The sequence below is a fragment of the Podarcis liolepis genome (assembly GCF_965112155.1).
Source record: "Podarcis liolepis genome assembly, chromosome: 1".
In the NCBI taxonomy this organism is placed as follows: domain Eukaryota; kingdom Metazoa; phylum Chordata; class Lepidosauria; order Squamata; family Lacertidae; genus Podarcis; species Podarcis liolepis.
In genome coordinates this window covers 58,553,456-58,577,673 of record NC_139554.1, presented here as the reverse complement: position 1 = coordinate 58,577,673, position 24,218 = coordinate 58,553,456, and the positions used below count along the sequence as shown (strand labels likewise).

The 24,218-nt window shown below is 43.9% G+C and overlaps 1 protein-coding gene across 5 annotated transcripts in view; it reads left to right on the top strand.

Moving 5' to 3' along the window:
• ANO1 (anoctamin 1) overlaps positions 1-24,218 on the top strand; it is a 142,169-nt gene that overhangs the window by 13,773 nt on the left and 104,178 nt on the right. For 4 of the 5 annotated variants that reach the window (XM_083463159.1, XM_083463157.1, XM_083463158.1 and 1 more), the window contains exon 1: positions 3,667-4,568. The exons of the other annotated variant lie outside the window; for it this stretch is intronic. In XM_083463159.1, coding sequence (XP_083319285.1) covers positions 4,523-4,568 — 46 coding nt within the window. In that variant the 5' untranslated portion in view covers positions 3,667-4,522. Of the gene's footprint in view, positions 1-3,666; positions 4,569-24,218 lie in introns of those variants that run through there. 5 annotated transcript variants of the gene reach the window in all.

The following is a 24,218-nucleotide window of genomic DNA, read 5'->3' as shown; positions in this document are numbered from 1 at the left end:
GCTAGTGACCTTTAAAGAGGAATCCTCCCTGCACATGTCAGCTGCTGCTATCATTCAGGGGCACTGTTGCTCAAATGCCCAAGGTCAGTTCCCCCCTGCAAACTGCTTTGTTTAAGGTAGACTTGGCTGAATTTATTATATTTATCTGTGGATGTCACTCGCCAAGTTTTATGGATACACAAGAAGGCGCCATCAACCTTCCTTTAATGTTCTTGCAGCCAAGCTCGGGTGGGGGAGTCTCTTCTTGGCATCCGCAGGAGAGCCTTTCATATTTCAGTTAGAAATTAGCAATTCCCTGCAGTGAGGGAAAAGAATGAAGAAAACCAGGTCTGTGCTTAGGACACATATTTGAGATAGGTACAGACTGGGATGCCAGTGTGGAGCGGTAAAGAAACAGACATGGTCTGGGGTTCAACACAAACACACACAACAGCACCATAAAGTTCACCGGCTCATCTTGGGCAAGTCACTGTCTCTCAGTCTAATCTACCTCACAGATCTGTTGTGATGGCATAACAGTGTAGAAAAAGACAGCATCCTTTATTCCCAGTTGAAGCTGAGAGTCTGTTTCAGTCATTTTAAACTGGGTTTGGATGCAGGTCTACTCCCTTTATGAAACACACTATCCAAACAGTATTAAGATTCAGGTCCCTCATTTTGATTGTAAAAGCTGCACCCCGACAAAGCACTGTGTAGACACACAATACAGGTCTCTACACAGCCATTTGCTATTTTTTATATACAACTATTTGATTCTTTTTATTGCTTTGATAAAGTGAGGTAAAACCCATATATGCCACACTCAACTCCTTGGAAGAAGGACAAAATGCAAATGTGCAAAGTAAGACTATTCAGTGGAATATTGCTCGGCTTGTGGCAAAAGCAATATGGATTTTTGAATTAGTTGAATGCTTGTTTTGAAAGCTCTTGCAGCATTCCTGCTCCATAGGCAAGTGTCTCCAGACTGTCAGCAGTTTGCAGGAGGGATTCAAGTACATACCGGAAATTTGGGCTTATGGAATTAGATTTATTGCCCCAGTGTAACAAATCAACTTTTTTTTTAAAGGGGGCTGATAGCAGTTTGGAAAGTGACAGGGAAATGAAAAATAAAAGTGTGGGATGAGCAAATGAAGAATGGGAAGATGTCTAAATACCCTGCTAGGTGCAAGCACACAAATCAGGATGACTACAGAATAAACACTCATTGTTATGTAACCACTCACCCCTTTAAACAAATAAGAATGACTACTCAGTAAAAAAAAAAAAGACCGGACATAGTCTGACAACCAAGTAAGTTTTGTGCAAAAAAATAATAATCAGGATGAATGCTGAATAAGCAGGTCATCTGGAGGAGCCGTAAAATGATAATATTTCCCACACTGCCTTATGATGTCTTATCTATGAAACTCGATACAGGAGATGCCTCATTCCCCCCCCCCCCCAAGACCTCCAAGTTCACTGTGTTCCAACTCCAGTAGGAGAAAAACAGTGAGTGGTAGGATCGTCATAGATCAAACATTTTGAAGAGTAACCATTATTTGAAACATTTGGTATCTCAGAAGAGTGAATCTCCATAAATTATAGGAGATTCCATTTAAAGGATGTGGGGAGTCGGGAGATATAAATCCACATAGCCCAGATTTCTATGGAGCTGCAGAATTGTGAAATAAAGCAGCAGCGTTGCGTCTGACAGCTCAGGTGAGCAGTGCCACCACACCCTGCTGTAGGGGCAACAGTTGCTGGGGTGGACATTTTTGGGAGGAAAATAGCACAAGGAGGAGAGACTTCAGCTTCCGACTTCATGTGCCATGGTTACGATCCACATGAGGCCCCTCCACAGCCTCTTATTCTGAAAAAGAAAAAGTGGCTGGTGCTCCTCCCACACCTCTAAAAGCAGATGCTGCCCAGCAGCAGAAGTCATCCCAGGTTCAATCCCTGGCATCTTCAGCTAGGGCTGGGAATGTCCGCTGCCAGAGAACCTGGAAAGCAGTTTCAATCAATGCAAATGATATTGAGCTGGATGGCCCATTGAAGTCTAGAGCATGCAAGGAACCCAAAAGGCACTCGCAAATGTGACTGAAATGGAAACAGGTGTGTATGTGGAGCTAATGTGTCTTTGCTGGCCCCTTCCCATGTTTCGTTAGTCTAAAACACCTCAAGAGGGCTTCACTCTCTATAACGGTTCACACTACGTGAGATGCCTGAAGGGCCCCTATCTGTCTATAGTGTGATTCTGTGTGATGTCAGTGGAGAGAATCCTCCTGCTTCAGTTTCCTACACCTCTGAGTTAGTGCTTGAGCATGAAAACAGCCTGACACTGGCATCCGAAACTGCATCTGAGATTTGTGCCAAAGCACATTGCTCTGTAGCTGAGGAAGTGACTGAGCCACACTAACATAGATGGAAATAGGTAGCTCTAGATGGGATCTCGTCTCTATTCAAATTACTCTCCTCTAGGCCTTCGAGTGTTTTACAAGGAAGCTACGAGATAGCATCACCCTTGTAGAACTATGTGTAACACCACCTGAAGGAAGTTCTAATAGGAGCTGGGATTCCACCCCACCCTGTTTTTTATTTTAGTTACTGAATTTTAGTTACTAGGCTATGAGATAAGCGGCAGTTTTGGTGGTGCTGACAGCATGGTGGATGGCTGCAGAGTGTGGGAAGTTAATCCAAATGACAGCACATCATCAGGGTCGCTGGGGAAGGAATAAAAAGATGGCTTCTTCCCTCAAGTACTTATAAGCACATAAGAAGGAGCCGGATGAATCAGAACAAAGGCCCTACTAGCCCAGGATCTTCTGCTTTCACAATGTCCAATCCGATGTTTCCAGGAAGCCTGCAAGGAGGGCCCGTGCAACATCACTCTTCCCACTGGTGACTTCCATCAACTGGCATTCAGTTTCAAATGACTCCAACAGTAGAGGCAGTCATAGGCACTGTGATAACCTAATCCTCCATATTGGAAGCCACCATTACATCCTGCAGTATGGAACAGGGTAACTATGTGCATACCCCTTTTGTTTTTCCAGAATACTCCTTTGCCCAATGCAGCTACCTGGCATTCTCTGGGATTTTTGTTACTTTTAAGGGCTCACCCAGTTAAGTGTACAGCTGGGTGTCTGTCAGCTATGGTGGACCATGCTGGGTCCCTGGCATACGTCTGACCAATACTGATGCCAGGCTCCTGCACAGCACACTTGAGTAAGTCAACACAGAAAAGCAGGCAGAGGAGAAAAAAGACATGCAGAACAGCAGAATAAAAAGGAATGTGAGACAAGAGACTGTCATTCTTAACTATGGAGCAGCACGTGATGGCTGAGGTGCAGGCACATAAAAAATGTGTGTGTGTATACAGTATATATATTCAGTCTTCAAGGTGCCTCTTAAGTTGCAACTGAGGTGTGTGCCTGTCTCTCCCCCCCACAGAATTAAGAGCCCTTTCCTAAGCATTCATTTCCCACATGAAGCACTGGCATAGGGTGGGTGAGTGGCACCCTTAGAAGCAGCCCTTTATATCCTCGGTGGTTCTCCATGGAAATGCAGACAGCCTTGACACAGAAAACAGGCCCTGCGCTGGGCTCTGCGCTCCCCCACGCCATGCGCAAGTGACGCAGGCGAAGGCGATCCAAAGTCACCAAAAGGCGTTGTCCAACCGCCCAACTCCACGCGTCCAGCCTAGGTGGTGGCTGGAGGCCGTTAAGGCTGGGCTTGGGTGATAATGGAAACTCCGGCTGGACGCCGCCGCCGCCTCCACCACCACCCTTCCCTTTCCCGCCCTCCCGTCTTAAGCAAAGAGTTCGCGACGCTGGCCTTGGCGAGCGTCCTATAAGAAGCGCTCCTCGCGCCCCTGGCCGGGGAAGGAGGCAGCAGCCCCGCCGCTTCCACCTCCAGCTCGGCGCTCGCCCGGCGCTGCTGCTCTTCCTCGCCGGCAGGAGTCACGTGGCGGGCTGCCTCTTTCCCGCTGCCTTTGGTCTCGGCGGCGGCAAGAGCGGGGAGAGCCCGGCTGGGAGACCAAGCGGCGTTGCTATTTTAAAGTCGGTTCCTCTCCCCGCCTCTCCCTTTGCCAGGGAGTTCCTCAAACCCCGGGAGCAGCATGAGTGCCAGAGCTCTGTGCGCCAGGCAAAGGTTGCACCCTTGACTTTTGTGCCTGCCCGGGAAAGCGGCGAGCGAGGTTTTGTGTGTGTGGTGTGGGGTTTTTTTTCCCCTGAGGTGGGGGGATTTCTGCTGCCAAGGTGGGACGCTTCCTCAGTGCAACACCCCACGCGCCGCTCTTTTGCATTGCTGAGGCTGCTTTCGGTTGGTGGCATCCCTGCCGTGATGAAAGAGCATGGGTCGGGCTAAGTAGGAGCTGCTGCTACTTGGACAAGTATGCTTGCTGCTCCCCAGACGGGGCTGCTGCAGCAATAGTGGGGTTGCCTCCTTGAATGAAACTCCTCAGGGGAGAGAAGGAAGGAAGGAAGGAAAAGATTCCGCCAAGCATTTCTTTCGCCAGGCTCAGCCTCCCAGACTTGGCTCAGAAATGGAGACGGATGGCATTGATCTTCACAGAATTCCCCGCGAGTCATGTAAGTGTGCTGGAGTTGGAATGGGGAAGGATCCGCACCGAGCTTGGACCTCAGGGGTGGCATTGGAAATTATTTCTGGAAAGCAAGTTGTTCTAAAGCTCTCTCTGCCCCCCCCCCCCATTGAGGAGGAAGGACCTTCGTAATAAATGGGAAATGACTGCACTGTTGGCAAAAGTGTACGACTGTCCTGACAGTCCTGCTAAGATAAAAGCACTAGCCGCCTTTTCTTTTAAAATAAAGGCAAGCACGGGTGTAGGAGCTCATCTGTGTTTACTGTATTATCCCTGACTAGGTTTGGAAACCGTTGTTTCTGTCGTACTTCTGAGCTGCGGAAGAAACAACGTTTTCATCAGAATGTCTTTCTGTGCGTGCAGAAACATACAGATTAAATGCTGAAATGTATATAATGCAACTTGCAAAGAGAAATGCACAATGTTATCCATATCAATGGAAGAAGCTACATTGGTGTTGCTCATATGGTATTGTCATGGTATTTACTTTTGGGATGATTGTGAAGTGGGATTCTTAGTGTTTGGGGTAGTGTTTAATGTTTTAAGGAGCTGTGTTTGAGTTTTCTTTACAGTTGTTCTGTCTTGAGTATGTGTGCAACTTGATGAGGTCCAGAAAGGTTTTTGTGGAAGCTATCAATGACACTTGTTGTGAGTATGGTACCTGGTATAATATAGATTGGTAACTTCTTAAAGGAGTCAGTAGTGTGGAAATTACATTAACCCATGGGAAGACAAAATGCTTCTGTGTTAACGCAGCTGTGAAGCATCGCTAGACATTAAAAGTCGAATAGTTTGAAGAAGAGGGTTTGGAAGTTTATCCAGTTTCCCTTTAAAAATAAATCAAGGGCATGTTGGATGCATGCACATTTTTAATGCACATCTTTCAGTGACCATTTCCTATACAAGTTCCCGTTGCTGGACAACACATGACATAACCAGCATCCACTGTGTGGCTCAATTTTCCTTTTGATTTTGTGGGTGTTACAGAACTGCGCTATTAAACTGGAATATGTTGCAACACATGACCATCCAACTGAACTGTATACAAATGAAGTAATTTTAGAATGGCACAGTTTATAAATTCCATGCTTTGTAATCAAGTTGCCAAATCTGACTGTTTGCTTCTAAGAATAGTATAGGGAGCCCTTCTCTCTACTCCCTTCTTTAAATTCCCATGAAGTAGCAATATCTTGAAGCTGCTTATTAAAACAGCCAGATATTGAACTGGAGTTCAGCCCAAAGTGTTCATCAAATTTCTCACCAGCCAGAGTGTCTGAGGCTGGGGGGAGCAGGGGGCGGAGGAAGGAACACTTAGGAAATTAGCTTGATATGAATCTGCTGAGCTGTATACCAACATACTGCTTATTCGCTCGATATTAAGTATTCACCGCTAACATATTATGATCTGTAAAGAAGAGAAGGCCAGCTTCATACTAAGGTTCAACATGAAGGAGAGCTTTTAAATCAGAAAAGATCAGGCAACACACAGGAAGCTGGCTATCATAGGTTAATTAATCAGTTTGAAGGGTCAGTTGATAAATGTACTGAACAATCATTACTCATGGGGCATGTTGTTTGTCTGTGGTACATACCTCTCCACTAGAGAATGAGCAAGTAAAGAACAGGTATTTAACTGATCATTAAGTACTAGACTTGGCATCTACCTGATAAAATTAAGGGCTAGTGTCCATATAGAGCTGCCTGCAAATGTTATTTGCATTTTCTTCCTCTTTTGGTAAATTACCTATCTGCATGTATATCCACAGATCTATAGATACATGAATAATTAGATAAGATATATATCATGCAAATCCATCATACACGGATTTCAGTATCAAAATGTCTCTACAAATGTTCATTTTTTCTTCTGTTCACCAGAGAATCAAAGTCAGAACTGTATACATATAGTTAATCTGTGGAACATACTGCCATGGGAGGTTGTTGATGAGATAAAACTAATTATATGTGTGCATTTTTAAAGGGCTACTAATATTCCTTCATGATATATCAGTGAATATTATACAGGTATCATGTCATGTATTCTTATTACTGGACTGCACTAAAATCTTAAGAAATTCGTATGCTTTATTCACCTTTGGACTAATAGAGCTAGGTCAGACTATTGCTCTTATTCTCTAAAGCTCTGCTTCTCTTAAAATATTTAGAAATTCTAAACAATGGCTCAGATCCAGACTTAGTCATGCTTAGGCTCAACTCACTGAAATGAATGGGACAGACTTAAGTCCCATTGATTTTAGTGGGTCTAGTCTAAGCATGACTAAATATTGATCCAACCCAATGTTTCGTTATTACCTCTATATTTTAATTATACTGGGAGTAAAGAAGCCCTGGCCTTTTTTGTGCAGCAGTTGTTGCCTCCTTTAAGCTCCTGTTCTTCGATGGCTGCAGCAGACCTGGGATTTGGCAAAGATAGAGGGAAACTGGGTTGGGGAGGCTTTGTGCACTCCATCAAAGGCAAGCAAACTTGCCCAGCCATAATTCTAGCACCAGATTTCCTTTTATTTGAACTCCATAACTTGCTTGTTATCTGGGTAGCCAGAATTAGTATGCAGAAGGGTAATTTTTGCTCATCCAAAAGCAAGCAAAAATAAGAAAGAAGCTAACTGTATTTTGTTTCAAACCTTGCAAGCAACAAATGCCTCTGGGGCCATTTCCCTCAAGTGCATCAGACCAATATAAATAACGACATGGTCCCTGATTTTCTACTAAGTCCTTGGCTACTTTTGACTGTGGTGTCCTGCCTTCTAGGGAGACCTTTAATCTGAAATGTGCAGCAGTTCTGCTGCCCATTAAAAGCCTTGAAGAGCCTGGTATCTAACAGGTGCTGGTCAGCAGCTCTTTTCCTTTTACTCCATTACTAGGAAGAGAGAAGTTGCATCTTGTGGATTTTTTTCTGGGCTACTCAGATTTCTTAAAGGGACAGGATTTCCCTTTTTGGAATACAGTCAGCTCCTCCCTCCAAGTCATTGGCAATCTCCTTTGTGAGTTTGTGGTTTCATTAGGGGAAAGAGTGAATGAGATAACTGATTGCCTGCTCTGTCATGGACCTTCAAACTCAGACATGTTGTCCTATGAGGCAAGCGGTACTGATATTTCCAGCAGTGGCTTTTGTTGACTTCCCTTTTGTTTTGGTTCCCACCCCCCCACCCCCAAAATCTTGAGCTTGAGTTTATGTGAACTACCAAGTGGTGGCAGGGCAGAGTCAGCTTTGAAACGGGCAGCATTAACAAAACATTGTTTTGTTTCTATGGGAACTGCGTTGTCCCACCAATTGGTATACAGAGGATGTTATCGCAGGACGGTAATTCTAAGACTTTTTAAAAGCCCCACTGACTTTTCATGGGACTAGGTGAGATGGGCAGCATGAGGAGCCTCATGCTCCTCTCGCTACCTCTGCAGACGTGCGCAGATGAAGAGGAGAAGCCCATATATTACATTTCCATGAATGCTGGGACCAGGGCCGTCTTTACCTGGGGGTGCAAGGGGTGCGGGGCGAATTCTGGGGGGTGCCAGGCACCCGCCGCCAAAGCTCTTAGCTATCTACCTGTTATGAAATAATAAATAATTTTGATCAAGCTAGAAAAACAAAATACATATATATTTTGCCGAAATGTATACCTACTGTTTCACTAAAGGACTTTCGACTTTGTCAGACTCAACGATGGCACTTGTCATTCACAACAAGAGATAAGGCGTAAGCGTGGTGTCTGACATAAGCATAATAAAAGTTAATTTGGGGGCTAAACTAAATTTGGAGGCGCTGGGCAGATCTTTGCACCCCAGCATATGCTAAAGACAGGGCTGGCTGGGACACAAACTTCCAGCTGCTGCAGTGTTCCCAGGTACAGCATTTCCCCTAGCAGTTATTTACTTATATTGGGGGAAGGAAAGGGGTGCCCTCATTCTCTTTCTTCCCTTTCAGCCACTGAGAACTCTACTTCTGCATGTGGAGCTCGGTACTAGCCTAGTTCTTTGGTGTGGAATATCTATAAGGAGTTTCAGATGGCAGCCTCAGAGCATTGAAAGAACATGTAAGAAGAATTTGTGGGTTGCGTGTGGGCTAGTCACACCACTGCCATGCACAGTGGCCACGCTCCTCACCATCCAAGCATTGCTTGCACAAATATCAGCACATAGTGGTCTTGCTGATTGCTCCAGGATCCTTACTCATGTGGAGGAGCTCTCACGCCAGCAGAAGACACTGACAGTATGGGTGTGGACATGGCTCATGCTGGTAGTAGAAGGTGGGGCTAAATCCCACAGCCTCCTTCACATGTTCTTTCAGTGTGTGGCAGTGGGTGCAAGGGAGGGTTGCCTAAATCTCCTTTGTGCCTGGGCTGTAACCGTTTCATATTGCAAATATGAGCTGACATATTGGAATGTTTGTGTGTTATATATATTAAGGGCTGTCACTCCTGCTCACTCCGCTCGCCAATCCCTCCTACCTCTCTTATGGGATAGCCAGTCTCATATCACTAGCAAGCTTAAGTCTAATTAATGTATGAAGGGGTTAAGACCATAGAGTAAGCTTTCCTGCCAGGCTTACCTCACCGCGAGGAACCATGTAATCAGGCCTATTGTTCTCTCCCAAGCTCAAACCGCATGGCTCTTGCAAGCCATTATTCAGTTCCTATACCAACAATTTAGCAACCTTCACCACTTTGGAACTAAACTAAGTTTTGCTGCCTGTGAAACTTTTCTGGCTGATGTATGGAAAAGTACATGAACTTAACCTTTGAAGAGTTTGTAAGTAAATCATTTTTTAACTTACTAAATGTGTAGTCTTTTCCCTGTGCCGGAGAAAGAGGGAAACTTTGGAAATAAAGTTTTTAAGAGGATAGTTTTGGAACTCTCAAGGGCACATATATTTTAAAGCTCTTCTACTCTTTACTTTGCTGTATATTTTGTGAAACACTGCTGAGGTTCTCTCACCAAAGAGTACTTGCCCCAAACCTGGATCTTGCCATCCAGGGAATTCTCATTTTAAACCTATTTTTTCCTTGAACCACACACCCCGTTACACCTCACTGCAGGCATGTTTAATGAAGAGGTAGAGTCACTTCACAGCACCCCCGTCTTCATTAAATAACTCACCTGGGGCTTTCTGCTGTTCCTTATGCGGCACTTGCCATAGCTGCCTAGTAGCTCGGCTATTCAAACTGCAGAGCATGATACACTTTACATTTGTATGTATATAGGAAGATATATTAACTGTGCTGCACTTGGGAAAAGAGCCCTTGCCTACCCTTTTCCCTGGTTTTCTAGTTTTCTGTGTGCAGATGTCTGGTTCCCCCCCCCAAAAAAAAATATGGAGGAACTTCAATTAACTGCATCTTCAGTCTGAAGTGGTATGACCTACCTCAGCTTTGAAAGGTTTGGTGTAGGATCTGTTGAAAGCAGAATGCTCTTTTGGTTCATGGTGAACAGTCCTTGAAGGCATCACATTCTTTCCCCCTACCTTACTCTATACAGTGGTACCTCAGGTTAAGTACTTAATTCGTTCCGGAGGTCCGTTCTTAACCTGAAACTGTTCTTAACCTGAAGCACCACTTTAGCTAATGGGGCCTCCTGCTGCCGCCGTGCCGCCGGAGCACAATTTCTGTTCTCATCCTGAAGCAAAGTTCTTAACCCGAAGTAATATTTCTGGGTTAGCGGAGTCTGTAACCTGAAGAATATGTAACCTGAAGCGTATGTAACCCAAGGTACCACTGTATTGGGATATTTCCTGGGCCAAAATAATGATATGCCAGTTCTGGATTAGAGCTTTCAAGACCAAGCCTGTAGTTTTATCTCCATTTTCCCCATTTCTGCACTTGGTAATACCATACCTATTTCCATTGCAAATTAAAGTGATGAAGTATCTTGTGCTAATAATTAATCAATAGTGACATGAGACTAATAACCACTTTGATTTAATTAGGCTCCTCTCCCGTCTCTGAAGCTAACAGGCATGCACGTCATTAACGTTATATATTCATTTCAAATAATAACCTATTCATTTATGGAGATTGATACATGTTCAGCACAGAACTACTGAGGAAGAACTTGCCTGCATTTTGTTCTGTAGGATTTATTTTCTTATCAAACTTTTCACAAGAATGTAAGGAGAGCGCTGCTGTATCAGACCAAAGGTAAAGGGACCCCTGACCATTAGGTCCAGTCGTGACCGACTCTGGGGTTGCGGCGCTCATCTCGCTTTATTGGCCAAGGGAGCCGACGTACAGCTTCCGGGTCATGTGGCCAGCATAACTAAGCCACTTCTGGCGAACCAGAGCAGCGCACAGAAACGCTGTTTACCTTCCCACCAGAGCAGTACCTATTTATCTACTTGCACTTTGATGTGCTTTTGAACTGCTAGGTTGGCAGGAGCTGAGACCGAGCAATGGGAGCTCACCCCGTCACAGGGATTGAAACTGCCGACCTTCTGATCAGCAAGTCCTAGGCTCTGTAGTTTAACCCACAGCGCCACCTGTGTCCCATATCAGACCAAAGGCCCGTCTAATTCAGCATCCTGTTCTCATCGTGGCCAACCAGATGCCTATGAGCAGCCTGCAAGCAGGACATGAGCACAATAGCACCGCTTCCCATTTGTTCTCTCCAGCAACTGGTATTCAGAGGTCTACTGCCACTGATCCTGTAGGTAGCATATATATCCAGCATGACTAGTAGGCATTGGTAGCCTTATCTTCCATGCATTCATCTAATCCCCATTAAAACCCTCTAAACTCCTTCCACCACAACTTGCAGGGACAAAGCGGGTTCTCCTTCAAGGAGAGCACGTGTTGCGGTGGGAGCAACCATGACACCCCCTGTTGCTGGGCGGGTTAGTTTGGATGGCCACGAATTTGATTGCCCCCCCCCAATGTTGTTGGGGAAAATTGATGGTTGCAATTTTATTTGATTGATGGGGGTGCTATATATGTTCCCTGTGTGCAGCGTTGAGCTTCCTCTTTTCACTGCGCACATCAGATTACCCGCCCACCCTTCCTTTAGTTAAGGTTTGTTTGCGCTGACCTTGCTATGCCTGTCATGGGGTCGTCTACTTTGGAGCAGGGGCCTGGTAAGAATTTTACCATTTGGCTGATTGGCTGGGGCCATTTGGGTTTGCCTACTGCATAGCAAGTCGTCACAACTTGTAAGTCGTCACAACTTGTAAGTTGCAGTTAGGCATTGGTTAATTTTTTGGTTGGTGGAGGGGATGTGGTTGGCTGTGCCTGCCTCTACAATGCTGCTGCAGCAAGGGTATTCCGTTAAAGGAATCCAGGGACTCGCCATGCTTTTGTCCGTATCCCTGACAAAGGGCTAGGGCCACGCAAGAGCCCCAGGGAGCATTTGGGGAGAGGGGAGAGCCTGGCACCCAGCTTTATTCTCTCCCCAAAATTGTTTACCCTTACTGACTTCCGCAGGGGTGTGTTTGTCAGTTCTGTTCCTACCTCCAAGTGGGAACAGATAGTCACTAACCAATGGCTAAGCAACCATTCACATACTGTAATTCAATAAAGTTGTGGCCAAAATTATGCCAAAAATCAAAACAAAAATGATGTGTGAACTGTGTTTTTATTCAGGGGTGTCTTAGGGGTCCTTGGCACGCAAATTCCATACTTTAATTATGTACTCTGTGAAGAAGGGATACATTTTTGTTTGTCCTGAACCTTCCGACATCCAACTTCTTTTGTTGACTGGGTTTCTAGTACCATGGGGTCTTATGCCTGGGTAGGTTATTAGCAGAGCTAGAAACTTAAAAAACCTGAGGGGTAAACTAAAATACATTGTTCTAGGGTGTGGGAATTAAAAATATTTTTGAGATTTGTGCAGGCATAGCATCTAAAAAAATATATGAGCATGATAGTGAGGAATTGTTGGGGGGGGGGAGTAGTCTTCATTACAAAAACAAGAAAGCATCAACTGGCCCACTAATAACATTGGGGAAACTGCCCAGTAAAAACATTGATAAGTTGAAGAGGGAGAGATGTGTTTTTTTCTGTTTTTATCTCTGGATCTTGGAAATTTAAGAAAACAAGCACACTGTGGCTTAGTGTAACTGGGGAAAAATATGATTCATTTACCATATTTGCTTTTATGGGTCCTCAGAAACTGATCTTCAGGAAACAAACAAATGGGAAGGGGCGGAGGAAACCGTCCAAAGGTTATAATAGACCGCTATTTTTAACTGACTTTGCAAAGAACAGATTCTAATTAGTGCTGTTCTGAAATAGTAAGATACATTTCATGAACTTATTTTTAATGCAAAACTTTTTGGTATTTCCCATCCTCTTGCAAAAGAAAAAGAAAGAAAAAAAGAAACTGGGGGGGGGGCTGGTGTCAGAAGAATTAATGACTTCCCTGCCCCCAAGGTAGCAAGGTAGCCCTTTAAAAATGCACACATATAATTAGTTTTATCTCATCAACAACCTCCCATGGCAGTATGTTCCACAGATTAACTATATGTATACAGTTCTGACTTTGATTCTCTGGTGAACAGAAGAAATAATGAACATTTGTAGAGACATTTTGATACTGAAATCCGTGTATGATGGATTTGCATGATATATATCTTATCTAATTATTCATGTATCTATAGATCTGTGGATATACATGCAGATCGGTAATTTACCAAAAGAGGAAGAAAATGCAAATAACATTTGCAGGCAGCTCTATATGGACACTAGCCCTTCTTCATCGTGATCCAGTCATGCATAGTTGATGAGTTGGGGCAGAACATGGATGAGTTTGGGTATTTGGATGTGCACCTGAATTTAAATTCCATTATTAGTAATGTTGCACTGTTAGACAACACCCACATTTTGGCTGCATGTGTGGATGCAAATGTCATACATCTGCAATGCATTTATTTCTATGGGATGTTCATTGAAACAGGTATCATCAACATTAAGAATATAAGAAGAGCCTGCTGGATCAGGCCAATGGTACATCTTCTCCTGCATCTTGTTGTCACAGTGGCTAACTACCAAGTAAACACCAAGTGTGTGCTGCTTGGGAGTAAGTTCCACAACTATGGAGTCGTATCCCAGAAGGCCCTATCACTCATGGATCTTGATGTCAAGCCCATGAGCAAGGCCCCTGAAGACAATTCTCCCCTCTTGAAAAGAGCAACTTTCACACCAAAAAATCAAATGTGACGATGCATTCTAATAGAGCATTGTCAGCGGTTTTTGTTCTATAACCCTTATTATCCATATATTAGGCAGCTTGCAGATTTGCGTGTACACGCGCGGGCGCTCAGATACACATGTCTCTGTGGATTCATTTCTCTAGCTGTCTGGTTTCAATTGATACATAACATCAGTTATGGCCATCTAGAGAGCCTTCCTTTTCATAAGACATAAACAAACAATTTAATTTAGAATCCCTTAATATATTTTGATTCTCTCCTGGGAATCATGGACAAAAGTCCCATGGACAGATGTGGGAACAGGTTGCCAGTGATCTGGGAAAGGGAAACTCTGGCCTTGCAGTTGTTGCACATTGACTTTAAATAACATCTGCCTGCTGCATAAGTTTAGAGGGACAGGGAGAGCAAGTATTTCACCCATGTTGTGGTGCTTAAATGTTTATCAGTGTAAGATTTGTGTGTATATATATATATATATATATATATATATATATATACACACACACAACTCTCTTTTAATGTATGTTTTTTATTTGTATAATGAATAATGTCTACTGTAAACTGCTTTGAGATCTTTTGTCCTCGTAAGCGATATATATATATATATATATATATATGTGTGTGTGTGTGTGTGTGTGTGTGTGTGTGTGTGTGTGTGTTAAATGATCCAGAAATGTGTGCCTCCTATTCAGTCAGTTCTAGCTTTTTACAGTCTTCCCATTTCTTCAGAGTACAAATGTTGTTTCATACACAGGGTAGAATGAAATAAACATATTGTGATGATACAGAAAACTGAGAGAAAGTTTTCCAGTTCACAATGGTGAATATTGGTTATCTACAATAAAGTAGGTCAAAAAATTGGACTAGTTTCCCTTCTTCTGATGGAGGAATCTGTCTACAGTGAGATATGCTTTTCTGCCTGTAGAGAGACTCATTTCATCAGAAAAAGACTCCTTCCTCACAAGGAGGAAATGTCTGGATCCAAGCCAATATAATTCAGGAATAAAATATAGGCAAAGTAGTCTCTAAATATAAAGACATCATCTCAGTAGAGGAACAAGCTTTCTCTGGAAGTTGTGGATTTGGCAGTCTGATTTAGATATTACAGGCCCCACATGGAAACCACTGAAAACCACTTCCATGTGTTGATATTCCACCTTTGTGGGAGTGGTGTTTGAATGTTGGTTATCAATTACCGGTATATTCTGATTAACCCATTTCTAAGAAGAGCCTCCATTCCAATGTTGCAGATACATGTGGAGGCTGGCATTGTATAATGACTGTGTTTGGTCTGGCACTGTTGGTGTTTTGCATTCAAACATCATGCACTTCTCCTTCCCATGGTGAAAAGATACAGGGATGCTCTTCTCAATAGCCTCCCTGCAGAAGCTATTGCACTTGGACAGTGCAGTCGTCTACATGTCTATTCAGAAGGGGCTGCCACTGGATATGTATTGCCCGGGTGGGGAACCTGTGGTCCTGCAGAGTTGCTGGACTCCAACTGCCCTTCACTCTTGACTGTTAGCCATGTTGATGGGCCTGATGGGAGTTGTAGTCCAACATCATCTCGGGGGCCACAGACTCCTTATCCTTGATGTATAGGATTTCAACCTTGACCTTTGTTTCTGTCTTTTCTGGGAGGATCCCATCACTTAAAGATGGAGTAAGTATGTTTCAGGGACGTGGGTAGCGCTGTGGGTTAAACCACAGAGCCTAGGACTTGCCGATCGGAAGGTCGGCGGGTCGAATCCCCTCGATGGGGTGAGCTCCCGTTGCTCAGTCCCTGCTCCTGCCAACCTAGCAGTTCGAAAGCACGTCAAAGTGCAAGTAGATAAATAGGTACTGCTCCGGCGGGAAGGTAAACGGCGTTTCCGTGCGCTGCTCTGGTTCACCAGAAGCGGCTTAGTCATGCTGGCCACATGACCCGGAAGCTGTACGCCGGCTCCCTTGGCCAGTAAAGCGAGATGAGTGCCGCAACCCCAGAGTCTGTCACGACTGGACCTAACGGTCAGGGTTCCTTTTAAGTATGTTTCAGTAGATTATTCTGAGATACTTTCTTTTGTAATTTTATTATTCTGTTTATTTTAATTTCCTGGGCAGCCTCTTTTACATTGGCACCTTCAATTGTGTTTTGCAGTGGGCGGTGGGGAAGCATCCTGCATTAACAGGTCTCTGAGAAACTGTTGCTGCCTACTATGCTTGAAAGAGAAAGGAGTCATTAGGGTGACTCTCTTAGAACAGATGATAAACATGGATCTTTTAGCTAGCACTCTAACAAGTGCCTTGTTTCCTAGCTTTTAATCACATGAAGTGTGTCTTGAGTACCACTATGCAAATACTGCTGCTAACATTAGCAGTCATAAGAAGTGAGAAGGTAACCACACTTCACACTGTTTTCCTCTTTCTTCAGAAGTGCATCCTAGTGTCACAGTTCTCAAAGAGGAAATTCATAGGGCAACTCATGTTCATTCCTATTGACCTTTCTTTCAAAAGGCGATTTAGGCTTATAACTGGAAGACATTTACTTTAAAAACATCTTTCCTTTTGCCCTGACAGGTTTCCTATAAATACTGTTTTGGATCTAGGCTTATGTTAGTTGTGGTTAGTTAATATGGGAATAAACATTTCATATTGATTTCAATTAGGCTAAATTAGTCTGGACCCAACCCATTATTTTTTTATGTTTCTTAGAGCACTCTTATTTTGATTGGACATTGTGGGATTAGGATGGTTCTATGCATTGAATAAATGAATGAATGAATGAGTGAGTGAATATTTTTGGGGGGAAAGGAAGGCTTGCCTTTTTCTCACAACAAGATACCAAGGTAGTCTGAGAGAATCCAGCCTTCTGTGAGGTGCCTACCCTTTGCTTTTGGCTTCTGCATTCACTTAGAAGCCAGCAAAGCAGGGGCTTTCAAAGCACAAGCTTGCTTTTGTGTCAAGTTATTGCACCCATTCTGCAGGCTGTATTGCTGGGCCCTAGCTGTTTATATGTTTGCTGCCACCTGCAGCGTAGATGGATGAGAACAGGTAGGGAACCAAATTCAGGTGAAATATCTGGTACATGTGCACCATAGCAAATGTACATCTATCCCCTTTCAAAACTACATCGGGGGGAGGCATTCATTCAGCTTCTTTTCTTAGAACCGAGAACCCTTCTTTAATGTCTGTTTCCATCTGGTTAGACTCCACTTGAAGCCTGTTTTCCTAAATCTTCCTGTAAATTTGCATTCATGTACTATGCCAGCTCCACTCTCATTGCTGCCTTCTTTCAAAAGTGACTCTTTTTTCATTTATCACATCTTTCTTGTCAGTGGGCCAGATAACCCAATGCTACCTAAAACTCCTCCTTATACACACATTACGTCAGCCTTTCACTATATATGATTTACAAGTATGTATATGGATTACAACTATTTATTCTCTCTGTGTATGTTTTAAAGAAATCTTAATTCTAAAAAGTAATAGAAAATGTGAAGGATCCTGCAACAATTCATACCTACTCATGGTAATATTTATTGTTTGGTCCCAATCTGAGGAAAGTCACACCAAATTCCATTGAAGCTTATATTAGTTGTGATTACTATATTTGTATAGGCCAACCTATAGCATTAGTTCTCTGAGCAGCTCTCCAAAACAAAAACAAAAATATTAAAATACAATATCCTAAAAATAAATCTCAGCACATTTGTTGTTACCAGCAGAGGAAGAGAGTAAAATCAGTTTAAAAGCACAATTATACAGTGAAACACAGAGTAGCCATTGAGACCCCAGATTTCAAGATCACACATTATTTTAAAGGCCTGGGCAGCGGGGGGAGGAACCCCCTGAAAAAGAAAGTGATAGAAGGTTGAATCCACTCCCTGGCTTCTAATGATCCATGCCTTTGAAAATGAACCTTACTCCTAATAGTGATTAAGCTGCCTTGATCTATTAATATTAACAGTCTTAACCAAAGTCCATTGTCCAGCTGAAGAAGGAGGACGACTGGTGTGAACAGTGTTACCCCCCCCCCCCCAGATCTCTGCTGAGTGGTAGCAAGATTCCAGGGGTTTCCAGGCACTCACCAAGGGTTGTGTTTCCACTGGAAAATCAAGGCACAGCAGGGTCTGCAATGTCTTAGAAATATAGTTTATTCACACATATTTACACCTGGAGCCCTCAGTGGAGAACATTACATTCCAAGAGGGTCTCTCATTGCTCCCCTCATAGCTTCAGCAAGCTTGGGTCCAGAGCAGCAGCTAGTCATGGCCGCTGGTGTCTCAGTGTAGCCTCCTCCAGCCAGCGCCATGTGGAGTTCTCCTCACTTCATCCTTCTGGTTCCCAGAATGTCTTGCCAAAAAACCTCTGTGCAAGAGGATGCTCGATTTTCCTGCAGTGATACCACACACACACACACACCATTATCCTGGCATCCTCCCTCTGTGCCTGGTAGAGGCTTCTGCCTGGTTGATGACGTCCATTGAAGGGCTAATGACTGGCTACCAGCATCATTGTTTCTTCAGCAACCCACCATCACCAGGCTGGCCTGATGATGGAAGTTAGCAGGTGCTGTTCCCTTCCCTTGTTAAATTCAGGAATCAATGAGTTTGCTCAAACTCTGACAACTTCACTGAATATAGAGATTATTGGGATTTCCCCCCTCCCAATTCATAACAATATATTTGCAAAGGAAAGTGTTAATAGGTCACTAGCTAATGACAGCATGACTTATGGTGGTCAGTTATTAGAAACACATGTATGAGGCAACGACTGAATACTCGTATCTTAAGATATGGTGTGAAACTAACACAGAAACTGCAGTTTGTTTGGGAGCCAGGAAAGGCCAATCATTTTGTTGCAGTATGTAACAGATGCAGTTGTTGTTTTTTATTGCATAGAGATAGACAGAGTTTCTAATGATGGTTTCATTCTCATGTCTAGCTTGGCCCTTCGTTTGTTAGTGAAAATTGCTTTATTGCTTAATATAGCTGTTGGCAGAGAATCTTCTATCTGGCAAGGAGAAAGCAGAGGATTCTCTGCATTCTGCGCTTGAGTCTGAAGCCAAAAATAAAATTATGAGTTGATGATCAATGGCAAGCTCCCCCCCCCCCCCTGTAAAGCAAGTGTGGAGAACCTTTGGCCCTGCAGGTGTTGCTAAACTACAACATCTCTGGCCATTAGCCATGCTTGCTGGGGCTGGTGGGAGTTGTAGTTTAGCAACACTTCTGAGATGGCTCAGTCGGTAGAACATGAGACACTTATTCTCAGCATAGCTGTCAACCGTCCCTTTTTTGGCGGGAAACTCCCTTATCCTAGCGCCGTGTCCCACTGCTGTCCCTTATTGATGATATCCCTTAAATTTCCCAGATTTCAAAGGAAGCAGCTCCTCTCCCTCCCTCCCTGCCAGCCAGGGAGGAGGGAGGCTCCAACTGTGTTGCTTGGCTGCCCAGCCCGCCCCCCTCCAGCCTCCTCTCACCAGCCTCGGCCTCGGGAGCCCCTCCCTGCCGGGACTGGTGGGAGCCTCGGGCCCTTCTGCCGCCATCCTCCTCGTGGCCGCCAAACTGAGCATCTCTGCCTGGGGCCTCCCCTCTGCCCATCGCCGCTGCTGCTCCCGCTAGGCCATACTGCGGCTGCGCCGCCGAAGGACCCGGATGAGATGGGCAGCCTGGTGCAGCCTATGAATTGCTGAGGAGCCTTGAGAGGAGAGTGAGGGCAACCATAGAGAAAGCAGTTCAGAGAGAGGAGGAGGAGGAGGCGCGGGCAGGTGTTCCAAGGGCTAACCATAGAGGGGGGAAGCGAAGGAAGGACCGCAAGCGCTTCTCCCATAGATTTGTAGTGGTAGACTAGCATAGATGGTCTGATCTGTGGGTTTACTTCGGGCGCTATTTCCCCCCTCCCCTTCCTCCTGCCGTGCCTGATGGAACTGAGAGCTGCAGATGGAGCATGAGAGAAAAGATACAGAACTGCAGCATCATCTTCATAGCTTGGACTTCGTTTTGCGCGAAAAGTGGTTGCTGCTTGTAGTTATTTAATTGCAGTGTTTCATCAGCTGGTGTCTTGAGCAGCAACCTCTGGAAATGAAGGGTTAAAAACCAGCGCTGCTCTCCAAAATTATCTGGTCCCTTTTAAGTTCATATTTCAGCTGGTTGTCTAAAATCCCTTATTTTGGCTGCTGATCCCTTATTTTCAAATCTGTAAGTTGACAGCTATGATTCTCAGTGTTGTGGGTTCGAGCTTCTTGCATTGCAGGGAGTTGGACTAGATGATGCTTGTGGTCCCTTCCAATGCTATGATTGTATGAATACCTGAAGGGCCAAAGGTTCCCACACCTGCTGTAAAGTCATGTTGAGTGCCTGTGTTCATAGGTAATGTTTAAGGCATTTTTCATCCATGTAGCATGGTTTAGATGTGCCAGAAAAATACCAAATAAAAATCCTGTATTCCACAGCCTATTTCCAAACATTGGGATTCAAATGTTCGGTGGCTTTCAGGACGATTTATAATGAGGGTCAGAATAAGGACGGGAGAAACATTTTGTTCCTGCCTTATTAAAAGTTTCCCTTTATTAGAGACATATGGAGTGTCCTGTCTGTTAGTCAATTTAAAAACAAAAACACTGCGCACACAGTGGGGGCATGTTTGCTATCCATGTCATGGGCTACAGGGCCTAGCCTCAGACTTGCACTATCCCCAAAGTATAAATCAAGGATAGGGAATGTATGGCCTTCTTGATGTTGGTGGTTTGTTTGTTTGTTGTTGTTCTCACCCATTTTTTTATTAAATTCAATCCCAGAGCAGAATGCTCTATAACAAATGTAATACATAAAACATCATTAAGCTGCATAACATTTAGTATTTCACCAAATGGCGTTAGACTGCAACTTCCATCAGCCCTAACCAGCTTGGCCAGCAGTCAGGGATGATTGGACTACAGTTGCCCCGATCATTGGCCAAGCTGTCTTGGGTGGATGATGTGGATTGTGGTCTAACTAAATCTGGAGGATGGCAGATTCCACTTCCCTGGTATAAATTGTAATGGGAATTGGTAGACCCATCTTCTCAGTATAGGTTATTAATCTGGGAGGCAAGGATGTTCAGGTCTACTAATTATCACACTCCACTGCTTGGATAACCTTGAATTACAGGCTGTGAATGAACTCTGAGTTGCAAGAAAATTTGAGTTCTTGAGGGCATTCCCCTGCTAAAGCAATAAAATGAAATCATATTTTATTAATTGTTGTAGCCAATAGACTGACAATACAATGCAAAAATTGCACTAATGGGATTGATTCCAAAGCCAAGCCAATAAAATGCCCATAAAATGAGAAACAGATAATCACTCATAAAAAGATAAAATTTAAATATGCATAAAGGAGAGGTCCTTAACCTCAAGGTAGATCGTACTAAATATATTAAATGTGACGGAGTTTCCTGTTAAATATCATGTTGCATCAAATCATGTTAAGGCTGTGATCCAAAGCAAGATACACTCCACTTTTGCTCAATGGCACAAGAAAATTGAACAGTGGGAGCTCCCAAAGGCTTGCCCTGTAAGAGCAGGATAGAAATAAATGATAGCTCACTCCAGCTTACAACCTTTAGTAGTGATTGCACACTCTTAATGCTTTCATCCGTAATACTTCTATTAAAGAATAAGATTGGTTAGTTGTGAAGGAGAGGAAGAGAGGTGTTTAAGGAATGTGTAGATTTATCACATTAAGTAACAGTTTACTTAGCTGTTACTTAATGCTGTAACATTACTTACTTAAAGGTAAAGGTAAAGGTACCCCTGCCCGAACGGGCCAGTCTTGACAGACTCTGGGGTTTGTGCGCCCATCTCACATCTATAGGCCGGGGGCCAGCGCTGTCCGGAGACACTTCCGGGTCACGTGGCCAGCGTGACAAAGCTGCATCTGGCGAGCCAGCGCAGCACACGGAACGCCGTTTACCTTCCCGCTGGTAAGCGGTACCTATTTATCTACTTGCACCCGGGGGTGCTTTCGAACTGCTAGGTTGGCAGGCGCTGGGACCGAGCAGCGGGAGCACACCCCGCCGCGGGGATTCGAACCGCCGACCTTTCGATCGGCAAGCCCTAGGCGCTGAGGCTTTTACCCACAGCGCCACCCGCGTCCCGTACTTACTTAGCTGTTACTTAATTTTGTTACTTAAGTAACAGGAGAAGGGGACGACAGAGGACGAGATGGTTGGATAGTGTTCTTGAAGCTACGAACATGAGTCTGACCAAACTGCGGGAGGCAGTGGAAGACAGGAGTGCCTGGCGTGCTCTGGTCCATGGGGTCACAAAGAGTCAGACACGACTAAACAACTAAACAACAACAAACAGCTTAAGTCCCTACATATACAGTACATGACACAGGACTAGGAGGCTGGGTACCAGTGCTAACTTGTAACAGCTTTGGCCATACTTGACTTAATGACACCTATTAAGTCATGTTTTGTGAATCTTGGCAGGACCATTTTGTTCAGTGTTCAGCTAGCCTTCGTCACTCAATGCAACAGTCGCTGGATGGACAGACATCAGTTATTCGGTTGTGCCTCTCTAGTACAGTGTGACCCGAGTACTATGGTAGAACAAAATATTAGAAAAGTAAACAACACACTAAATGAAAGATGAATGCTAACATATGTAAACACCACCAAAGTTGAACTTCATTTTTTATGGCCACACATAGAAGTGTGATGGGTGAGATTTGCTGTGAACAAAATACACACCTTTGTTCTTTTACAACACTTTTTGGTGTATGTAATTTAAAAATCCTCAAATATCATTTCTTTATGATTACATTTTACACCCATTATTCATAATGACATTAAACAAACTGCACAATCTGTCCTAAATATCACTGAGGTCAAAATTTTCACCAACGATGCCTTTTATTTTCTCCCATCCCTTGCTGGGGCAATCACCACACCTTGCTACTCACATGTTTGTGACTCGATCAAATTCCTGTATAACAAGGAGAGCACATGGGTAACCTTAATTATATCACTAGGAGCAAGTGTTTGATATGAGAGGAATGAATGACTCGTTTTCAACTTTCCCACATTCTACTTACCACACTGTTTGCTGTCCTCCAGACAGTCCGTAACCATGGGGAAGAGGGAAGTGCTATTACAATTTTGAAAACCAGCTACCGTGTTCCTTAAGAGGAGGGTCTGAAACAATATTTGCAGAGTACACATCTTTCAGATGATGTCGTTGAGTGAAATGAGCATGTACATCTGGTGAGGGGAGCAGCATTGTGGAGACAACCCCTCAAATTTATGTGCATTTATTAGAACATGTACCCCTATGCATAGGTGTAGGGCACAGGAGCTGTAGAACAAAGATGGGAAGCCCATGCAGCCCTTAGTGTTTTGAGACCTGAGACCTCCCTTTCCTTAAGAGAAGAGAACTTTAGAAGTGCAGCTTCAGTTGGATCCAGACTTAAAAAAGCCTTTTGTGGTTAGACAGGGAAGTGGTCCCCCACCAATCCTGCCTTCTCATTCAACACTAATATCTGAAAATAGTCTCTGTGGAAAGGACATCTCCTTACAGAGCACATAATTGCTGAAGATGATTGTAACCTGCACTAAGCTCTCATCATAATATTCACTAGAATATCTGTATAAGCTCTATAATGTGTGTGGGTTGGTAATGGAACTTATTGCTGCAGTGTTTCCACGCACCCACTGCCCTGTTTTCATTTAATGCAACAGAGAGTCTCAGTGGAAAGAACACCTCAATACAGGCCATGTAATTGCCGAAGGTGGTTGTAACCTGCACTAAGCTTGTGCAATAATCATGATGTGTAATCGGTGGAAAGGTTTACCATGTGAATGTTTTGCATGAAAGAAAGTATAATATACCTATCGCTGGCTAAAAAGAAGGCTTACAAAATCCCTTGAACACAATAGTGAATTGCAACACAGCTCACTGGTGCAAAATGCAGCCTTTGAATTGTCTGGAGATATGACTTCCTGTCTGTTTTGAAATATCTGCATCCTATGATAGAAGGCGCGCAGCACTCTTATGTGTACAGACAAGGGATTAAAGAAATTTAGACCCTCTCTCCTAGAAGTATATACAGCACTGCTGCATACCCTCTGACCTTGTGTGTCTTGCAAGATAAATAAGAGTTCTCATCCCTTCTATCCATGCATTCCTTCTGTTGGCTTTCCACAATGCAGACTCTTCAGGTTATCTGGTACGAATGGTATGTACTGTGTCTGTGCAATTTACTCTGCTACAATCTCCTGTTCGGGAATCTGTTTCTTAAGAAAAAGTCACATTCTCCTTTCCCACATAAGAGCCATAACTTTGGCCATGGCCTTATGGCTGGATTACCATATTTTCTGATAATTCAGTAGTATGAATTATGCTCCTGAGCAGAGCATGCTCATTTCAAGATGGCACATCAAAAGGAAAGGGTGGAGATTAGGTTTGTCTGCCTTGGTTTAGTGACTTGTACTGATAGTTTTGTTCTCTGTATTCTGCGGCTG